We start from the raw sequence: 20,702 nt of genomic DNA, 5'->3' as shown, positions 1-20,702 counted from the left end.
AGCAAGTGTTACAAACAGAGCCTGCCTGGGTCCTTACAGCAGGGAACATCCTATTTTAGTTCAGAGACCCTCCAGCCTGGAGCTCTGACATGGGGATCTAACAAAGTCCCTAAGGACATGTTACTCTTCCACCATGATGTCTGCTGGCACCTCCAAATCCTGTCCATCACATTCAGTTCCACATTGCTGCCCTCCCCTTCACAGCAAGAGCTCATCTGGAGAGGCAAACAGAGCCCACTCAGTTGTGCTGCTCCTGCATGGGACTGGGACGTTTCTTCCCCCAGACCATGATGGGATTTTCCCTCATCCACCCCCTGAATGGTCCATTGGATCTTGAATGGTTTAGCACTTCTTTCACTGGGATGTGTGGTTGCATCTACTTTGACACAAGCCCCTTTCTGAACTGCAAGTTGGCAGCAATAAAAAGAAGTCTTTAATTAGTTATCTGGCTAATTAACTTTTACAGCAGTGCATAGCTTTGGCATCCAAATACTACAATGCAAAACACTGCAAATATTCAAACAAATGCTGCCCTCCCTGCCAGGAAGTGCAGCTGCCACCACCAGCGGTTGCAGGAGAACAGCATCTCACTGCCCCAGACAGAGCATGGAAATCTACCTCCGGACACCCCACACACCCACTTCTGCAGCCAGTTCTCCTGATGATGATGCCCACATTAAAGACAGTACATACACAGCTTCCCTATGTTATGTGCTCCCTTCCAAGCGTGTGCACTTACTCTACCATTGAGTGAAATCCACCCAAGACAAAATGTGTTGTCCTGAGCCCACAGAGAAACCCCCGGATCAGTCAGGGTGGCATGGCACACAGCACAGAGATGCTCTCAAGGGACAAGCTCTGAAGCCTGTGGAATGACCCCCACGAGCACAGTTTGGCTCAGAGAGTACAGCAGACAGGTTGCTAGAAATAAGTCTCTCTCTCTGTTGGAACATGCAGGGTCCCCACCGCTTTTCCCACGCTGATGGGTGAGAGGTGGGGGTTTCGGGAGGCACGGTGCCCCCAGGAGGTTCCCGTGTTGTTGTATCTGCACTGCGGGCTAGCAAACGTTCGACTCTGTGTGCACTGGAGTTTCGCTGTTACTGCAAGTCCAGGCAAGCTTCCTGACTGCTTTCAGTGTGAATAAAAAGGTGCTGTAAAGGGGAGGGGACAGATTTCAAGAAACATGAGAAAAGCAGCATGACACCCTGCTGAGTCCACTGACTGAGCAGTGCCATCTCACACTGCTGCCCTGCTGCTTGAGGGGGGGCACAAAGACAGGACAGGTCCATGATTTCAGGCTGAGACCCAAAATACATCTGCTCTGCTGCAGTTCAGACTTTACCTGAGATCTATATAGCTACTACATTTGATTCACTCGTGATGGAAAACCAGCTGGCAGTTCTGGGGCCTTTACTTGAGAAGCAAGTGGTTGCCTTTCCAGTGATGCAGCCAGCTGCGCAGGAAGGTCAGTGACAGGGAAACTTCAGCATGGCAGCACTGTGTTTGCACACCACAAGGCTGCATGCAGAAAGCAGGTCACAGGGAAGGTGAAAATGAAGTCAGCTCAGAGCCACAGCGTGAGCAGCCACTCCTGCAACCACGGCAAGGCCCTCCCAGTATCCCTTAAACATGCACACAGGAGACTGTTCATTGTTTGTTTGCTGTGAACAAATAAACAAACCCTCTGGAGGGAATGAGCTCATTCCATGAGAGCAGGTTTCTGCCTTACTCAGCAGGGGCTTCTCCTGAGGAAAAAAATCTCTGCAGATTTGCACCTGTTACATGATGAAGCAGACAGGGGCAGGGCAGGGAGGATGGTCCACACCACTGCCATGGGGCAAGAAGGGAAGGTCTTTCCCTTTGGTACAGACATTCATCATAGCTGCCCTACTCAAAAGAGAGGAATACCAGAACCTGGAAGTGACAGTGCTGCCTGTAACGCCCCACATCAACACTGCTCATCCCTCTGAGCTTCTGCCCTCATGCCATCACAGCCCTCTTCTGGACCCGCTCCAACATCTCAGCATCCCTCCTGTGTTGGGAGCCCCAGACCTGGACACAGAACCAAACTGAAATCATCTGCTCCTTCCTGCAAATTGTGGTCAAGTGAAACGTTCTTTAACTTTCAGTTATGGGTCATTATGGTTTGGTTTCCCATGGTGCCACTCAGACCAGAGATGCCCAATTAAGTGTTGCTAACACGTGGGCCTTTTCTCACCTGGATCTCGGCACACACAGATCTGCCAGGACCAGCGTGTGGGTGGGGCAGGAGCAGGAAGGAGTGGGACGGCAGCACCACCTGCCAGCCTGTCCCCACAGCGGTTTCATGAAGCCGCCCCGCAGCGCTTCCTGCAGTGCCCCTCCTAAGGAAGGGATCAGGAAGGAAAGGTGACTCAGGGAAGGTGATGGTTTGCCTTCGTGATCTGAATCATGTAGCACACGGACAGGCGAGAGACGGCAAAGTGCTCCCCAGCTGTCAGCGGAATGCCCGGGTATAGGGTACTGAGGAGGGACAGCCCCTGTCACAAAGCATGGACGTGACTGACCAGACCAGCGGGGCAATGCGGGGTTTGTGCAGCGATGGATGCACCAATGTATCACTAAACCCACAGCCTGCAGGAGCCACATGGTCGCCACGTGCCAACCGCCAGGTCCCAGCCGCGCACTCCCGGCTGCAGCAGCGCTGTGCCCGCACAGCCCCGTACCCGCTGACCGCGTACCGTGCCCTATGGCGGAGGGGGCTCCACGCCCCGTGGGACGGGGCAGCCAATCGCAATACATAGAGACCGATAACAGCACACGGCGCCGGGCAGGAGCTGCGTTCCGGCGGTAGGAGTGTTCAGGTACCGGGGCAGGAGCGCGGCTCGTCTCTCCGGGCGGCAGCGCCCCCTTGTGGCCGCAGCTGGGAGAGCCGCGCACAGTCCGCTGAGATGGAGCTGAGATGGAGCTGAGATGGGCAGCAGCGCCAGCGCCTCAGCGCCCAATGAGCGGGGCATTTCCTGGTGCCATCTAACCCAGACCTCACCTCCTTCAGTTGATGCCACTCCTCTTTGTCTAGTTCAGGTTCAGGGCAAAACCCAAACACGGAGCATCCCAGCTCTGCGCTCTGCTTTCTGCACTGGGGTCATTCTGTACCTCTTGGCCTGATAACATACACTGAGAGCAAATCCTCGGCTCCTCATAACATGAGACTGACATAACTTCACGTACTGCTGCTGACAGGTTTCTATACCTGCTAGGTTATGGTCAGGTATCTGATGCAGTAAAATGCGATTTGATTTCCATAAATATTTGACAGTGCAGGTAAATCCCAAAGGTCACTTTTATGAGGTGCCCCAGAGCAGAGGGCTCCTGCCACGTTCTCTTCTCACGTAGCCCGTACCAGAGTTCAGCTCTGTGACACCGGAGGGCATCGTGCTGCAATCTGTGCAGCAGTCTCACCTCTGCTCCCTCTTCAGTTCAATGAGTAGTGCCACGTTTGGTCTGCACAAGGAAGTGAAGCTGCGCACATGCGTGTCAGAAATTAACCACACATTCCTCCACCATCCGTACGACCTGGTACCGGAAAACAACACGATGAAAAGGTAGCAAGGAAAGAAATCAGTTACTGGAGGAAAAGTTCTGCTGCAGCATGTCAGCATGGAGGATCAGCGCGCTGGCAGTTCTGTGCCTCCTGTGGCAGCCCAGAGGTACGTCATGGCTCTGTCACTTTCTCTTTGCCAGGCGACGTGGCTTTGCTGGTGGGAAACCATCTTTGCTTGAAACCATCTTTGTCAACAACAGGTGATATTTCCTATTTCCAAAGCAATGTTTAATAATTCACTTAATTTTCCTTTTGGATCAGGTCATGGTCAACTTCCTCCTCCTCAAAATGTTACATTACAGTCAAAGGATTTTGATATGATTTTGACATGGACTCCAGGAGAAGGATCTCCACCAGATGTGTTATACACTGTGAGGTATGAGAGGTGAGTCTGATAGGAAGTGAGGCACAGGGCAGCATCTCTGGGTGTGCTTAATCAGCGCCATTATGCTCAGTGGTCTGACTGCATTCTTTGATCAAAGTCAATCCCTTTCTGTCTGGAAAGTGCCCTGAACTTTCAGCAAGATTCAGCATCCATGCAGAAAAACACTTCATTGCTCTATAAAGTATAACAAAAGATGTTTGATATGTTTCTTGTTTTAGCAAGGCACGCATGGACAAATGGATAAAGGTTCCTCATTGCAGAAATATTCATAGTAACTCTTGCAACCTCACATGTGTGATTCCAAACTTCTTCATTAAATTCCGGGCTCAAGTAAAAGCCACTTCTGGACGACTCCATTCGCCATGGGTAACATCACAGTTCAAGGAATACCACTTAGATGGTGAGTGTCAGGTACAGCCTGGATGGAGGGACATCCCAGCAACAGTGTTTGCATGAGCAAATTAGTTGAACCACATATGGCAGGAAGAGAAACGTGAAGCTTTATGAGTGCCAGCACTGAGTGGGCACAAGCAACAAAGAGCCACGATGATTTGACTTTAAGTTTTGTAGCTGGTATCAGAATGTGTTTCATCAGTGCTGTAGGTGAGTGATCTGGTTTCAAGCTCACCACAACAGAAAGACAGTATCACTGGGGGTATGTTACATTAAAAGAAAGAGATGTTCCTTTGCCCTCCTCCTTCCTTCAAGTCCACCACAAGATATCAGCTAGAGGTTTAGATCGGCCAAATAAAACATTACTTCTATGAAACTATGATGTCAGTAACCACTATTCTTATGTCTGGTCACTCAATTATAGTGGAACTGGCTCCCCCACTTCTAAATGTGAATGTAAAGGAGAATGTAATCCATGTGAATGCCACTTTTCCTATGGCCCTCTGTGTGGAGAGTTTATCTTGGATGTATGACTTCAACTTTTGGGAAGCTGGATCTGAAAACAAGGTCAGTAAAAGTGGAACTACTAAAACAGAGGAATGGTGCCCAGCTGAAATGAAATAGCTGCAAGTATCTATGCAGGGAGTGACTGGAGCCTGGCCTAGAGAATCTGAAATGGTCAAACCAGAGTTAACTAAAGCTGGAAAAGAAATGAGTGTGTTACATTCAGCATCTTTGTTTTATTGCTAGTTCTGTTTCTTACTCTGTTTTTATCTATTTAGATACGATGTTCAGAGGCAACTGAAGTCAGAGAAAAATCCAAGGTTTAGAACAGCTAGTTTGGGTGCTGCTAACAGCATGGCAGCAAAGTGCATAGCACAGACGTGAAGAGAGGCTTACTGCAAATAACAAGTTAGGCAGGTGCCTTTCTGCACATCTAACTCTCTGCTCCTTTTGTTTCTAAACAGAAACAATACAAAAGTATCTTTAGGAAGAAGGCAGTGACCATTGACACCACTGCACTCAGAGGCAATTACTGCTTGAATGCCAGATCCTCCATCCAAAGCATTGACTTCAAGCACAGCAAATTCTCCCAGCCAGTGTGCGTGGTGTTAAACCAGCAAGGTATGACCTTCCTGAGGAAGGATGTGTTAAGACATCAAATGAGATTACAGTGTGTCAAAGAATTCCATCAACATCAGCTTCTCAGAAGGAAAAAAAAAAAAGAGGCTTTCTGTTCAATTATTTGGATTTCCAAGTGAACGGATTCTGCCTTCTGTAGCAGTGTTTTGCAGCCTTGGCAATTTTCAAATTTCTCCTGGGAGAAAAAAAAAATAAATAAATTCAATAAAGCCTCATTTTCTACCTGCTCTCATTAAGGCACTGTCTGGTATCAGAAATCATTTCTAACATTTGTGACTCAGAGGCTCGTCTCAGGCATGTCTGTCGTCCTTTGCTCTGGAAAAGTGGGATCTTGAGCCTTAACAGTTTCAGAGATCTCAGAAAGAAAAGCTGACCATAAGTGCCCATTATTAGCATAAAACATACTAACTTCAGGAAATTTGTTTTTGTCTTTTTCTGTTTCATCAGGGGAATGGAGGTTCCCCTTTTCTGCCATGATCCCTGTCTGTGTCCTCCTCGTCCTTTTGACAAGTGTCTCCACCATCTGGCTGCTGAAACAAGATGTGAAGCATAAGCAGATGCCTCAAGCTTTGGTATGGCCCAAATGCTGCAGTACCTTCCCAGATCAAAGTCTGTCTGATTGTCAGAGGGTATCTGGGAAGGAGTGTAAAAGCTGCTTATGGTCTGTGCTTCTGCATTCAGAAGTCCCTTTATAAGACAGCTTTGATTCTGGCATGTCCTATATCCAAACTTTTCTTTGAAAAGCATCACTGACCTATTTTGTGTCTTTTCTCTGATAGGATATATCTAATTGTAAAACTGCTGGACCAACCTTTTGCTGTGAGCTCAGAGAAAATGAATTCCTCACAGACTGTCTTATCTGCACAGAAAAGCCAATGTCACAAGGGAAGAAAAACAAAACTTTAGCACGAAACAACCGACTATGGATGGCTTCCTTCCTACCATCATCATCAGAAGAGGACGAGGAGGAAGAGGAAGAAGACAGTAGTAGTTTCATCCCATACACTGAAATGCTTCAGTTTCCAGGGAGACATTTCAACTTTCAAACATACAGAACAGCTGATGCAGAAACTATCCTGGACTTCACATCTGGAGGTCTCTCTGTGGATGGTGGATCCACACTTGACTTAAGTGCTGTGGGTTTCTCTTTCTTTCCTATGAAAAAGAATGAGGTGGACACCTCAGGATCCCAAGGAAATGAAAAGGCATCACATTCTCACAGTTCCTCTTTGGGAAGAATATCACTCACTGATGTGAGATTCCCAGGTCCCAGGGAACATGGACAGCATGACACAGACAGTGATGACTGCCTAGAAGTGAGCCTTCTTCACACACCAGTGCACAGGAGCTGCACCAGGCTTCCAGCTGATGAACACTGCCTGTATACGAAAGATCATGAATTTACCATACATTGCCTGAAACCAACACTTGATCAGCCTATCCAGGTCAGTGAGAACTCGCTGCTCAACGAAGATCTCAGCATGGAGAAACTCATTTACTTTCAGACATTACAGGTGGCAGAAGATGAAGGTATTGCAAGTGACTGTGACAGCGATAATTTCACAGACAGGACGCCTCCTGCATCCATGGTGCTAAGCGAAGCATTGAGAACTTCAGATATGGAGAAAAGATATGATAAAATGTTTAAATTCAAAGGCTATCAGCACTCCCATTACATGAGAAGGAGCTAGAGTATATCCTTGCAGTTCTGTGGCATGCCTGGAAGATGCTAGAGAGATATAGAAATCCAGGCAAGGATACCTGGACAAGGACAAATAACTGATAGTGCTGTGGGTTTGTGTTTGTTTTTTGATGTTTTTTGTTTTGTTTGGTTTTGTTTGTTTTTTTAATTTATTAGATAGAGATGCCAGATGAACAAGTTTTTCTACTGATGTCTGGTCCATCAGAGATATGGCTTTGGGACACAAAAGGTGTGTTTTTACTATTAGGTAACTAATGTACATTAACTGTGTCTCTGTAGCAATACAGCTGTGATAGACATTAAAATTATGATATGGGACACCATCTGAAGCCAACAGGGGGAAGGCACACAGTAACACCTCCACTAAGTATCACTTTGCAGACATGCAGTGCCTTGTGTTTTCTTGAGATTTGCCATCAACCTACAGAGATCACCTTCTGTCTTTCAATGGAGTGAACCGAAGCTGAAGTGAGAAATGTGTAGCATGTTTATTTATTTATTTTACTTTTTATACAAATGTACTTATCATTGTCCCCTGCTGTGCAGGTTGTCTGAGAGATACTATATGCAGAAGTAAAATATTTTCATAGATAAATCTGTGTGTATGTGTGCTTTCGTACTTAACAGAACTACAAAGAGTGGCTGCAGCTGTTCTTAAAAAGCATTACTTTTTAAAACAGGACTCCGTTGTAGGCTTCCAGTTTCTACTGTTTTTTTTCTGAGTGGGGTCGTCTGGGAATTCCCAGCCAGGTCTCAGTCTGGGTCACTGAAAGAGAAGGACTGCAGCTCTCTGAGCAAGAATCAAAGCAGAAATCCACCAAGGAAAGACACAGGAGAGATGGGGCCTCTCTTTGCTGGACAACGCTGACTTCTTCAGATTATTTTTAATTTGCTCATGTTGCATCTCGTGGAAACACATTCTCCTAGGTTTCTTTTTTTTCCCCTGGTAAAAGGACATGGAGGAAAGCAATGTTTTCGATGAACAGAGGGAAAAACAGAACTGATTCATGTGAGGGAGGGGTATCAATGTTGACATTAGAAGATCATCAGAAAGAGGTAGGGAGTGATATGAGGTGCTGAGGATGCTTCAGAAGAGGAAATCAAGATGTACTAATTAAAATCCCACTTTAAATTTAAAGAACGAGGTGGTAAAAAAGATTACCAAACTAGAAATCTCTATTTCTTACCCATCACCCTCAAGGCATCCTTAGGTTCATCCTGTACTGAAATCCCTCCTCTTAATTTAGAAAGATAGAGATCACCCAAATATAATTACCAACCAGTTTCTTGTGCAATCAAGAAAATCCCCTAAGTCTTGAGTTACAGGAAGCTCAGAAGTTGGGTAACTTCTACAAAATTTCTTGGACTTGTCATAGCTTTCCCAAAAGGGTCTGTGATCAATTCTCTGTCTTGTCCAGGTTCTCCCAGGATGAGAACAGGAGGCAGAAGGCTGCAAGCCAGATGAGCTTTCTCCACTTATGATATCTTAGGAAAAATAAGCAGCATGAAATAGTACCAGTTCTTCTGTTTTTACACACTTCTGGTGGTCCTAAATCCACAGCTCCTGAAGACAGGCTGCTGGTTTTCCCTAAAGAAGGAAATGTCTTCACTTTTTCTGAGAAGAAGTTGAAAATATAACTGAACAACACCCTAAAAGCCTCAGAAAGGAATGGAAAAAGAGCTATGTCTGTTTCTTGCTTAGGTTTCATATAAATGTGTAGTTTTTTACCAGATGACATTGATGATATCCAGAACAGAGCCTCATAGTGTTGCCAGCTGCTAAAATGAACTGTAGGTCTACAACTGTTTCTGAGAAAAGCTATGACAAAAAATAAGTAAATAAATAAGCAGGGGCAAGACATGCTCCTGCAACAGGAAAGGAAGAACCTCTGCAGCCACCCAGCAGGACAAACGCCTTGGCAGACCCGATCTGTGCTCTGCCCAGTGCAGCAGGGCTGTGTGAGTCATTTGGCTCCCATTCACACCCAGTATAAATAACAGCAGCATGAATAACATTAAAAACTACTGATCTGTTTTGACTTTCATTTCAGGAAAATATCCAAAGGTATTTCCTAGGGAAATAGGTGTCTTGTTTGCAGCAGTTCTAACACCAGCTATGTGCACAGCAGTAAGTATTCACTTCTGGAGTTTTAGAAAGTTAAAGCTATCCAACCAGAAAAGCAAGCTCCAAAACTGAAAAGTCTCAACGAGGGCCTTTAGTCAGGAAGCTCTTTATCAGGAAAATGCCATTTGGCTTTCTTTCAAGAAAAAAGACGGGGATTTTCTAAGCCTCTGGTTTGTGCACCTTAGCACAGTTACGTGTTTGTACTCGGAAGGAGTGTTCCTGTTTGGCCCTTCAATGCTCTCTTATGTGCTCACACATGCGTGCAGATCTTTTGCTGGTGATCTCAGATGAGCACACAGGCGGGACAGCAGCTCTGTAGCCAGTTACTGAGCAACAAATCCAACCTGGCCTCACAAACAAGAATTCAGCTGCTGTAAAAGGTGATTCACCAGCACACTGGATTGACTGCCTGCTCTCCCGGCCCGCCTTGCACTGCTATTCATGAAGAAACTTCTGGTCGTCTTGGCTGTGTGTTCAGTGGTCGGTAAGTTCTGGCTTCTCTCCTGTCTCTGATGATGGTTGTTTCAGTTTGGATCTGTATTAGGGGAGATAGTTTAACTGTGTTTCCTGAAGTAAGACCTAGAGAATGAGCTGTCATTCAAGACTGTCTAGAAGCTCTCTGCTGTGTCGCTCTCACCTTTCAGTATTTTCAAAGAGAAGGAAAGATTCCTTCAATCCAAAGTGTTTGCCACTGATACAGTATAAGCTGAGTCCTACAGGTGTAAAGGATATTTACAGCCTTCAGTTCCCTGTCTCTTCTGCAATGAGGCGTGTGAACAGAAGAACTTCTGAGAGATACAAACAAATCATGGAATCGTGGAATTGTTGGAGTTGGAGGGGACCCTTGAGGCTGTCTGGTCCTACTCTTCTGCAGCACACTGGGACACCACAGCTTCACCAGTGCTCAGAGCCCCATCCCCTGACCTGGGATGTCTGCAGGGATGGGGCACGACCACCTTTCTGGGAAATCTGTGCCAGTGTCTCACTGTCTGTGGTGTAAAAAAACTTCTTATATCTTGAATCTCCCTTCTTTTAGTTGAAAACCATTTCCCCTGTCCTATCACAACAGACCCTGCTAAAGATTCTGTCCCCTTTCTTCTTATACCCCCCGTAAATACTGAAAGGATCTTATCCAGGTCACCTCCATTATGGCTATAAATTTTCCTACATGTGAGATGTCGCTGCTTCTACCTGCTTAGGGATGGCGGCTATGTACCAATTTACAAACGCCATAAGGGGGCTGCTCCTTTCCAGCAAGAGCAGGCTGAAACCCACACTATTTTAAGAGGTTGGTTGACACTGCAAAGCAAGAGTTAAGAGTAATGTATGTGCTGTGTAACTTTGAGGACTTGCCTATAGTTTGAATTTACAGAGCTTATCAGTTCTGAAGGTTACTGTCCCAGTTAGGTTTTATGAATCAACCTTCAGGAAATTCTGTGCCGTGTGCTCCCATGACAGAACAGAACCCGACTTCTCCAGGATGTGTCAGTGTGTTGCAGGTGGGCTGCAGTCTTGCTGTGCTCTCTGGGTTTATTAGGCACAGCAGACACTGCTGCTTAGCAAAGCCAGAACCCACCACCCCTAATGGGCCAAGGGCTGCAGGAAACCCAGAGCCTTTCACTCTGGCACACCCAGAGCAGAGTCCAACCCCAGGTCCTTGGCATATCACTCTGCACAGGCAGTTTTCATCCCATAAAACATCAATTGTGGGAGGTTAATGGCTGTCATACCCACAGTGGTGTGAAACTGATCTCAGCACATTACTTCCCTGAGTCTGGGCAGAAAGCAGTGGCATTCCTAGACATGAATCTAGCCTTGAAGTCAGCCTGTTCTTCATTTTCCATCCACTCAGCTGCTTTAAGAGAAATCTGATAAGGCGCTCCTGCATTCTCTTCTTGACTCTTAGGTTTTGAGGCCTTTCTTTGTAAATTCCTGGCTTACAATCTTTTGGGATGAGCCAGCGATCTGCAAGGCACACAGCAGTGTGCCCAGGATCCATGTTCTTCTGTTCAAGCTTCTACCTTGCAGCCCCCCTTTAGCAAACCGGGAGTGGGATGTCTGACACTTCTGTTCACCAAAGGGTTGAGCACCTCTGGATTCATGTTCATCTGAGGGCAGAGGTGCCAGAATATGCATTTTAAAACTGGTTTCTTTGTTCCTGCAGGCACTGCGACTACAGAGAGGTCGTCATGTCTGAAACGTGTGGCATTTTCTTCTACAAACTTTGAGAACATCCTAACATGGGAAACTGAAGCAGATATCCCTCCTGGAACTGTATTTGATGTCCAGTATAAACAGTATGTGAAGTTTGCTTCTTTTTGGAATTTGGTGGGTTTTATGGCCACTTTTCTTACAGAGGAGGGCCATGAAAGAAAAGTTAACGTTGCTGTTTCTGCTGCTTGTTTTACTGTTACAGAAATGGTTCTGCTTAGACAAGAATTCAGTAACAGTTAGGATCACTTATACTGGCAGATGGTACTTAGTTAAGCAATACTTTTACACCTTGACAGCTTTACTCCATTACAGAGCTTTGCCTTCAGCAACTTACTTCTTTCTGTTCTGCTGTTTCCCAATTTGTAAGTGCCAGTAATAGCAATTGCTTTCCTCTGATTCAGTCACCAGAGCTACAAGAAATCAGGCCTCTACTACACCATAGTTTTGTTGCATCTGGGTAGGTCTGCAAACTCAGAAGCAAATCTGCATGCAGTCACTGGGTGACAGCTGAGCACAGAGCCCAGCGGTTGCTGGCTCACAAGATGCTCCTGTGTATTGTGTGCCTTGAAATAATCTGTCCTTCAAAGCAACAGCCCTGCAGAAGTGCCAAAGGGAATGGATTAAGGGCTGTTCTTTGGGGGGGTTCATTGCTGTTTAATTCCCAGCCACTTGCTAATTACAATAATGAATTTTAAAACTACTGAAAGTTGGCAGAGCAGCTTGTCTGCATTGTTCTGAAGGACTGTATTGCACCTGCTCTACCAAACAGCCTGAAAGATTTTTTGTCCTGTCAAAGGTATGGAGAGAAAGCCTGGCTTAACAAGCGGGAGTGCCAGAGCATCACACAGCCCTTCTGCAATCTCACTCATGAAACAGAGAACTTCACAGAGCATTACTACGCCAGGGTGAGGGCCGTCAGCCGCCGTTGCTCCTCCAACTGGGTGTGCTCAGAGAGATTTGAACCCAGAAAAGAGAGTATGTACCACTGCTGGGGATTCAACCTGTGTCTCGCTGATGTTTAGGATCATGTCTCCTCCATTTTCAGCACTGCAAAATTCTGTGCTTGCTAGGGAGGGAGTGAAAGCTTTCCAGGGCTAAAGAGGCATTCAAGGCCTGGTGGGATGGGGCCATTAGAAGCCCTATCTGCCCCCCATGGCAGGGGTTGGAAGTGTCTTTAAGGTCCCTTCCAACCTCATCCATTCTGTGACTCCATGATTCTATGAAGAAGATTTGCTGGACAAAGCAGCAAACAAGCACATGGGCAGGGCCACCCTTGAGGTCTGCCACCCAGCTGTAATTACAGGAGAATGTCATCTTGTCTTTGGAAGAAGAGCTGCTCTTAAGGTTGAAGTGTGGCAGGGGAGCTTAGTAAGAGAGATGATGGGCACCCTGAGTGCAGCCAGTAATATGGGCATCAAAGCCACGAAACATTAACTCCAGCAAACAAGCAGCCAGTCCAACGGATGCTCTGGGAACCAGTGCACAAACAATGAGAACTTGGTCCTAAGGAAAAGCCTTGGGAAAGAATTTACAGAGACAGACATTGACTGTAGGCAGCAGAACCCTGAGGGAAGACAGCATCTCCTGTCTCCTGACTTTTCCTATGTCCAACAAGACACAGATCGGAACCTTTTCTTGTATACAAAGCACTTATCATCACTTGCAGATTGGGGTGCATGTATAAGATAGATTCAAAACCTGATAACCTTTAATCTAAACAGCTGACACTTTCTGTTCTGTATTTTCTAGCTATTATTGGAGCACCAGAAGTGGAGTATATTCCTCATGTACGGTCCATAAGGTTTCTTATACACCCCCCTTATACGCCGCTGAGAGGTGAGGATGGCCACCAGCTAAACATAGAGGACATTTACAGCAAATTCAGTGCTGTTGATTATCACTTAACACTATTCAACCAAAGGACACATCAAAAGGTAACGGACAAACGTCAGGGCAGCAGGCACTGACTTTTGTAGATCACATTTTGCACCAGGTGGAGAAGGGCATCGTAACTGATACACAGAGGATGTGATTTCTGATATACAGAAATCCCACAGAGGATTTTTCCACGGGGGGAACTCTAAGCCCTTGACATTCAGCAGATTAGAGGAACTTTTCAGCATTTCTCTGATAATTTGGAAAAGAAGCCAGAGTTCAACAGTATAAATAGCCAAAAGTGAACCTGTCAGAGACTGGAAGAGCAAGGGATGTAATTCTCAGTGAATTGAAATGCAAAAACTGAATGCAGTAACAGTGGAAAGGAAATTGTGTGTTTAGAACTATACAGAATTGTTGTTTCTTGCAGCACCTTATTAGTGAATAAAATATGCTGTACTTTGCAGTCTGAGATCGGGAAATTGTATTTATGTAGTTTTCCTGACTTACAGAATTTGCTTTTGTTTTAAATAGTGGATAAAGAATGAGCATAACAAAGAATTTGAAGTTTCCAATCTGGACCCAGATACTGAGTATAACGGAACAGTGCATCTGTATCTCCTTGAACGAAGCAGCAAACGTCAAGTATTTTGGGTTAAAACACTGCCAGGTGAGGCTGTTAACTCTGCTCAACTAAAAGTCTTTCTGGGATACCGGGTACATAGAAGAGACCAACTTTCAGCTGATATAACACAGCCTTTACAGAGGTGTTGAAGCAATGCTAGTTTAAAATTCTTGCCCAGTGCAACTTATGATCATTTGGATGACCCCATACAACAGTTCTGACACTACATTTTCTCCTTGTTCTTCCCTTCATTGACTAGATAACACATGGCTCTTCTACTGTTTTGTGGCCCTCGGATTCTGTGCCGGGCTGGTGTTTGCTGCTATTGGTTATGTGATCTATAAGTACGTCAAACAACATAGTGCACAGCCCATGTCTTTGGTGAGTGTTCTTAAGTCACTACAGCAAACCTCTGAAATTCTCAGCGTGCACTGCTAGTTGGGAGGATGCATGAGCAGGCAAAGGCATTGTCTGGGCCATGGTGTCCAACCTGTTGGCTGGCCTGGGCTGCGCTGAGTGAACAGAAATTGTCTCAAGCCACATATAAAAACCGACACTAGCAGAGATACCCCACTGTTACCACTGCTAAAATGCAGCAGGTTCTGCCTCTCTGTGCTACATCCTCTGTTGGGTCTCCTTAAATGCTCACAAGTGCCAATGAATGTCAGTGGGCATAGTTTGTTCCACACGGAGGAATTCAGTTCCACCATTTGCTTCCTTCACACTTCAGTGTCAGATGCCATTCTATCAGAGTGTCCCTCTGCTGCTGTCTGTCTCAGGGCAATAAAATGGAAAGACACATTGGTGGGAAGGTTCAACCCATACCACCAACAGCTACCTCTGATGTCATAAAGTAGGAGGTGTTACTTTCAGAGCAGCCCTCATTAAATATAATGTATATAAGTAATAAAATTTAACTTCTAGTATTTGTTTTAAAACAAATGATTTGCCATCATATGAGTCAACCCTGTGCTGCACTTCCCTCACACCCTGGATTCAGCCCAGACAGTGCTCATCACACATCATTCCTTGCATGGAAATGCCTGGTGGTGGTTGCTGGCTCTTACTGGTGTTTCTTCAAATAAAATTTTATAGACTCACAGAATGGTTTGAGTTGGGATTGTTTGAGTTGGAAGGGACCCTTACAGGTCATCTGGTCCAAATCATCTGTGATGAGCAGGGAATGTCTGCAACTCTTGAGCAGATCTTCAAAGTGACGGAGTTCTTGTTGATAACTTGTTTGTCTACTTCAACAGGACTTCAGAGGGATCTCATCATTCCAGCCTCTAACTCTGACAGTGGAACACATTATAAAGCCTATAAATTTATCCAGACCTTCACTTCTCACCCCCGAAGCACAGTTCCCACAGGTAGGCCGATGTTTGGACAAACCACAGGAGCCACCACAGCCATTCCATCCATCATCAGGTACCTATCAGCAGCAAGCCAACCTATCAGTGTTCCATGGTGTGCATCTGCTGTGCTCAGTGAGTGCAGCTCCTGCTGGATATGCTCCTCAAACCTCTGAGAAAAGTACAGCCAACCTCCCCACGACCTACGGTGTGTGTGTCGATGGCACAGACCACAGCAACAAGAATAACTTCTGCCCGAACCAGTTACCAAAGGAAGATTTGTCAGATAGCTCTGCTGGTGGGAAGCTCATCAGTCATACGCTGGGTGAAAGCAGCAGCCATTGGAATTACAAAGAGCAGCAGCCAAACGTGGCACCGTGGGCCAGCAGTGCCATGAGAGACTCAGCTCTTGTACATGGAAGCCCTCAGCAAACACAGCAACTGCTATTGTGGAATGATGGGGTTGAAAGTGAAGATCATCTGCCACAGCTGCTGCTGCCTTCGACGGAGCAAGGAGGATGCTACAGACAACAGGCAGTAAAACTGCCACTGTTACTGTCTTCAGTGACAGCTGACACAGACTGTGTTCCAGAGGATGAATGCCTGTCACGGCCATCAGCAGCTCCGCTCCTCTCAGTCAGCACTAGGAACAACCTCCCTGGAGAGAACACAAAGTGGTGGGAGTCACCACATTCAGTGTCACATTCTGAAAATAAAGTGCAGTTTCAGGAAACTTGGGAAGCAGAGGAGACACCAGCAGCACAGGAGTTAAACTGCAAGGAACTGGGCAGTGTTGTGTCCCCAGACACTATCTCAGAGTACAGCAGTGGCATTTCTTTCAGTACGCTGTTCAAAGACCTGAACTTAAAACTACTGTGGGATCAAGCAGATGAAAACACAGCATTTTATTAAGGAGAGTTAATGATATTAAAATCCAGACTCTGTTTGTATGAAATAGAAGTGTGTCCTACAAACAGCACGTGCAAATAAAGCTCTCCTTTGCTCCTGTGACCAACACACCATGTTCAGGGCTAGAATGGACCCAAACCAATATAAACTGAGAGCCAGGCTCCTTTAGTGCTGCACCTTTACCAAAAGAAAAAATGGTATTTATTTGAGGGATGGAGGCAGTAATCATTTCTCATTAACAGGAGAGTGTCGTTCAGTCTGTTGGCTTCCACTGACGTGGTGAAAAGTGCAAGTGTCTGATGACCTCAGGTTTACAGGAGAACTGAAACCAGCAATAAGAATAAGCAATTTAGAATGGGATGAGGAAGTACTTGAAAAGCACTGCTAGGGAAAGGCTGACCAGAAGCAAAACTTGGGTGTTCTCAGAGAACCTGAGGTTAAGTGTTAAATTTCACTTTTTGTGTGTGTGTAATTTCGCAAATAATCTGTAGCTGTAGGAAGAGCTTGTGATGATTCAGCCCAGGATTGCAAGAGTGATCTTAGAAATGACAAACTTTCCAGGCAAAGATTCAGCCCCTGGCTCCAGCATTAGTAACAGCCAAAGCATGGCCACGTCACGTGAGGTCAGAAGGTTGTCAGAGGCCCCAGGGTAACACTCTGCCCTCCTACCCCCTGGGGAGGCTGCATTTCAAACCAGTGATGCTCATTCCTTTATCCAGAGTTGCCACAGGTGACATATCTTGTGTCAACAACATTCCCAAGGATGCTACTCAGGGAATCATCAAATGCCACAATGCCAATATTTTGGCTCACGTTGTGGAACACAGTTTTCTGTTCAGAGTCAGTATGGGCAGCACAGCAGGAAAGGAAAGAGAAGGGAAGGGAACTGGTTGGGCTCTAAGGACCTCTCCGACCTCAACCAATCTGTGATTCTATGTGCTGACCTTATTGCCTTCCACTTAATTGCTTTTCCTAATAAAACTGATAGCCTTGTTTACTTCAAAACGTATCACAGCCAACAGCTCTGGTAGGATCTAATTATCTCATTCCCATTCCATGTAAGAACACTTTTAGATAAACAGCATGGTTTCAATGCTGTTTCAAAGGTCATGACTTGCGAACCATCTGTACCAAACAAGAGACTGTTCTTCGTTTCTCTTGACTTTCCCAGATAACAGCATCGATAGCTCTAGATAATGAAAAGCAGCACTGCCTCACAACACAGATTGTGCTCATTCCCAGGCAGATGTCATGACGGTGACAAGTAAGCGTTGCAGTTCCAGCTGTCCCAAGGATGGCAGCGCAGCAGGTGGCAGCTGTAACCCTAGAATGGAGCATTGCTCTTTGTCTTCTTGGCTAAATCGGGGAGCTGTCACTGAGCTGCTCCCTGTGCCAGCAGCCCTGCGCCCAGCAACCCAGGGAGCTTTGTGTATCACTGGAGTGAGGCTCACACTCTCCATGTCAGTTGTTTTGGCACTGGAGGGTGAATAAGCTGAAGACACCCGAAATCACAGAGTACTTTTTTGATGTGTTCCTTGAGGAAAATCATACTGAAGGAACAAGCGGAGAGCTCCAAATCCCGGAGATGGAATGAGGCAGAGATGAGGGGCAGCTCCGAAAGCATTAAGACCAGGTTAAAACAGACTATAGCTTCCCTCTGGCATCACTGTGGCCTAAATATCACTGTGATGGGAAGGAACTGTGCAGCAGAGAAATGCTGCATAGAGAACTTGCACAGCAGCTGGATCACAGTACAAAGCAGGAGCCTTACACTCACTAGTTCAGAGGACTTAAATCATGGCATGGTTTAGGTTGGAGGGGACCTTCAAGGTCACCTCGTTCCAACTCCTGGCCATGGGCAAGTTGCCCATGTAGTGCACGTAAATCTTTTTTTTCTTTTCTGAATGAGCGTTTTTATCTTGAGAACGAACATTTCATTTTCCCCACAGATGACATGAAGAATGACTTCCTCCCAGAATCAAGACTTCATTTACTTATGAGGAACACACAATAGTCATAGCCAGCTGAAACGTAAGAGCTGGTGTTGACCCTGATCTAATAATGCACTGACATGATTTGGCTGGGATTGGTATTCACTAAAGAGATGTCAAAATAAATTATTTCAGTCCACTATGCAGCAAAGGCAGCGTTGAACCAAGGGAAATTCCTAGAAGAGGTTAAAACATTCATAGTTAATTTTGTTCCTCTGTGAGCTTCTGTCCTAAAGAAGCAGAGAATGATACAATGTTCAGATACCCAAATTTTTCTCATTTGTTGCATCACTTGGCAATGGCAATAATTCGCTTGACATAAAAATTAGTTTGCAATTAGTTGTCACTGCAGTAAACGACCCAGGCAGCCCTGCATGGGTCTCCCCATTGTCACAGCAATGGCACGGCAGGATGCTATATTTAAGACTTTAGGATGGGCACTCCAACATGGGGAACATTCTTTTGGGGAGAGTCATTCTTAGTGTCGTCAACGGGGAATAAGAAACGCTCCTTTGTCCCTTCACTTTCGTGGAGACAGGCACTCTCACTGTAGTCTTCATAGGGTAAGTTGATTTGTCTGCAAATAAACTCCAGTTTGCAGCAGGATTTTAAACATTTTATAGCAGCATCTTTGTATGATCCCTTTATTTGCATTGCACCTCAGAGATGGGTTGTGCTCTGTGATTGCTTTCATCTGCTTTGAAGTGTTGTTGCTGTTTTTCCAGTGTTGCTCTTAGGAAACCAGTTTTAATTTGTGTTAGCTCGCATGAATCTATTCTGCTTTATTGATTTCTTAAGAAAAATGCATATGTATGGATTGAAAAAGGAGTATTTTAACTGCTCAGAATTCTACTGCTTTGCAACAAACACCAGATTATAGAGCACTGGAAAATTCCCAGGAAAACACAGAAAACAGAACATATTAAAAATAACCTCCGAACAGTAGCTCTTTATGTGGAAGCAAAGATTTGATGCCCTGCAGTCATTCTGCAGCTGAAGTAGCCCTGAAGAGTGTCACATTCTAGGAAATAAAGATATATTTTTCTGTAAAGATCTGTTTCATTTTCCCATATTTTGTACTTGCCAGTGCTTCTTTGTTTCAGTCTAAGTCAGCATCTACTAAGGAAATCTGTATTTTCATCTGCATTTGGGGATATTTTGCTCTAACCAGAACACTGCTCTGCCATACAGCTCTGCTTCTCCATGGGCTGCTCTTCCACTATTTGTTTACTTTCACAGAAAATCAGAATGCTTGGCAGAGATGGGGGCTGTCGTGTTTATTAGGTAGGATTAAAAGAGGTAAAACTAAAATGCTGTGAAAAATCCATCAAGGGAAAATTCCAAGAATGGAGCATAAGACAGGAGGAGATTGGCAAGTGTGCTTGGTATCATTCAGCACCATTACATCTCCAAAGAGGCAAAGCAGGAAGAAATGTGCTCTCTTATCTCTAAGCCCCAAGAAATGCACACAAAGCTTTTTTTTTTTTTTTTTTTTTCATTTTGGCAATAGCAAAGCTCACTCACAAGCACAAGATGAGTATTGCCTGGGACCAGCTGAACTGGAAAGAAACAGAAAGAATGAGAGGGGAAGCACAGCCTCATCCCAGGTCCTGTGAGACCTTCCATGAGGCCTTAAGGCACAGTGGGTTATGCTGCAAGAATCACTGGAATCAGAGAGCATCACTAACTGTTTCCATGGAGAAACAAGTGATTCCTTGGGATGCGCTCACAGGACTGGATAAAGCATCACCCTTTTGAAGTACTTGCTGTAAATGTCAGCAGCTTTGATATGCAGTTGGGATATATGCTGGGAAGGATTGCTCTGTGTCAGAGAATGATTAATCCCAGCTAATACAGCCCCAGGTAATTCCTGTCCACATATTTGTTGCAGCAGCACTGCATGATCCAACCTCTGCTGCTCCCAGGCAGGGTCAGAACACGGTGCAATTACAGTCTGGATGGCAGGGCACAGGTTGTTTGAAATCCACTCCCCTGACAACAGTTTCCAGACTGAAAATCTGCTTATATTTTAAACTTTTCATTCATAGTTCCATATCTGATGTTCTGTATTTTATTTTATCTCTTATCATCAGTGTTCCTCTCATCTCCCTTCTCATGGCTCTCCTCACTTGCCTGTGTGCTATATTGGGGGTCTGAGCTAATGGAACACCCTGGAAGAATATCCAGTGGCTTCAGAGCATCAGCCTTCAGAAAACAGATCAGCCCATAGAATGCCACTTGCTTACTTGTCTGTTTAAATTCCAGCCACCTTTAGAGACTTTAATTTATTTGTCTGAGTCCACTTTTTGCTGATGGGTCACAATACACATCTCTTTCTTAGTTCAAATGACAGAGGTCAACATTATATGAACTTTTGTTCATGGCATTTGAATATCAAAGCAATG

General features: G+C 45.4%; 4 protein-coding genes across 11 annotated transcripts in view; 3 read left to right on the top strand and 1 right to left on the bottom strand.

Annotated features, from left to right (window-relative positions):
• GRHL3 (grainyhead like transcription factor 3) overlaps window positions 1-20,702 on the bottom strand; it is an 81,067-nt gene that overhangs the window by 37,810 nt on the left and 22,555 nt on the right. The window lies entirely within an intron of this gene.
• IFNLR1 (interferon lambda receptor 1) lies at window positions 3,469-7,801 on the top strand. Of its 2 annotated transcripts, none has more exons than XM_015883337.3 (7): window positions 3,469-3,689; window positions 3,845-3,968; window positions 4,187-4,368; window positions 4,786-4,928; window positions 5,330-5,486; window positions 5,952-6,076; window positions 6,284-7,801. In XM_015883337.3, the coding sequence occupies exons 1-7, from the start codon at window positions 3,632-3,634 to the stop codon at window positions 7,193-7,195; spliced, it is 1,701 nt and encodes a 566-aa protein (XP_015738823.2). In that variant the 5' UTR covers window positions 3,469-3,631; the 3' UTR covers window positions 7,196-7,801. The 2 variants fall into 2 exon arrangements, with proteins under 2 accessions (XP_015738823.2, XP_015738824.2); XM_015883338.3 differs by having other exon boundaries at window positions 3,490-3,689; window positions 3,845-3,959.
• On the top strand, window positions 9,586-19,348 carry IL22RA1 (interleukin 22 receptor subunit alpha 1). Of its 2 annotated transcripts, XM_015883333.3 has the most exons (7): window positions 9,586-9,815; window positions 11,496-11,628; window positions 12,342-12,520; window positions 13,295-13,479; window positions 13,955-14,090; window positions 14,305-14,426; window positions 15,302-19,348. In XM_015883333.3, exons 1-7 carry the CDS (start codon window positions 9,773-9,775, stop codon window positions 16,307-16,309), a joined length of 1,806 nt encoding a protein of 601 aa, XP_015738819.2. In that variant the 5' UTR covers window positions 9,586-9,772; the 3' UTR covers window positions 16,310-19,348. The 2 variants fall into 2 exon arrangements, with proteins under 2 accessions (XP_015738819.2, XP_015738821.2); XM_015883335.2 differs by lacking the exon at window positions 12,342-12,520 and having other exon boundaries at window positions 9,603-9,815.
• Window positions 18,760-20,702, top strand: part of MYOM3 (myomesin 3) — a 20,142-nt gene continuing 18,199 nt past the window's right edge. For all 5 annotated transcript variants that reach the window (XR_014935350.1, XR_014935351.1, XM_015883323.3 and 2 more), the window contains exon 1: window positions 18,760-18,860. The gene's annotated coding sequence lies outside the window, so the exon portion shown is untranslated. The remainder of the gene's footprint in view (window positions 18,861-20,702) is intronic.

The sequence above is a fragment of the Coturnix japonica genome, chromosome 17 (genome assembly GCF_054131305.1).
Source record: "Coturnix japonica strain WE chromosome 17, WE-NBRP24, whole genome shotgun sequence".
Lineage (NCBI taxonomy): Eukaryota > Metazoa > Chordata > Aves > Galliformes > Phasianidae > Coturnix > Coturnix japonica.
Note: the sequence above shows the minus strand (reverse complement) of the source record. Positions and strands in the feature narration are given on the sequence as shown.

Bases quoted from the DNA above. Each gene is read 5' to 3' on its own strand.
- IL22RA1 (XM_015883333.3), top strand. From the start codon at position 9,773: ATGAAGAAACTTCTGGTCGTCTTGGCTGTGTGTTCAGTGGTCG. The intron at 14,091-14,304 runs GTGAGGCTGTTA...TTCATTGACTAG, and splicing joins TTGGGTTAAAACACTGCCAG to ATAACACATGGCTCTTCTAC. The intron at 14,427-15,301 runs GTGAGTGTTCTT...CTACTTCAACAG, and splicing joins GTGCACAGCCCATGTCTTTG to GACTTCAGAGGGATCTCATC.
- IFNLR1 (XM_015883337.3), top strand. From the start codon at position 3,632: ATGTCAGCATGGAGGATCAGCGCGCTGGCAGTTCTGTGCCTCCTGTGG. The intron at 3,690-3,844 runs GTACGTCATGGC...CTTTTGGATCAG, and splicing joins CCTCCTGTGGCAGCCCAGAG to GTCATGGTCAACTTCCTCCT. The intron at 4,929-5,329 runs GTCAGTAAAAGT...GTTTCTAAACAG, and splicing joins AAGCTGGATCTGAAAACAAG to AAACAATACAAAAGTATCTT.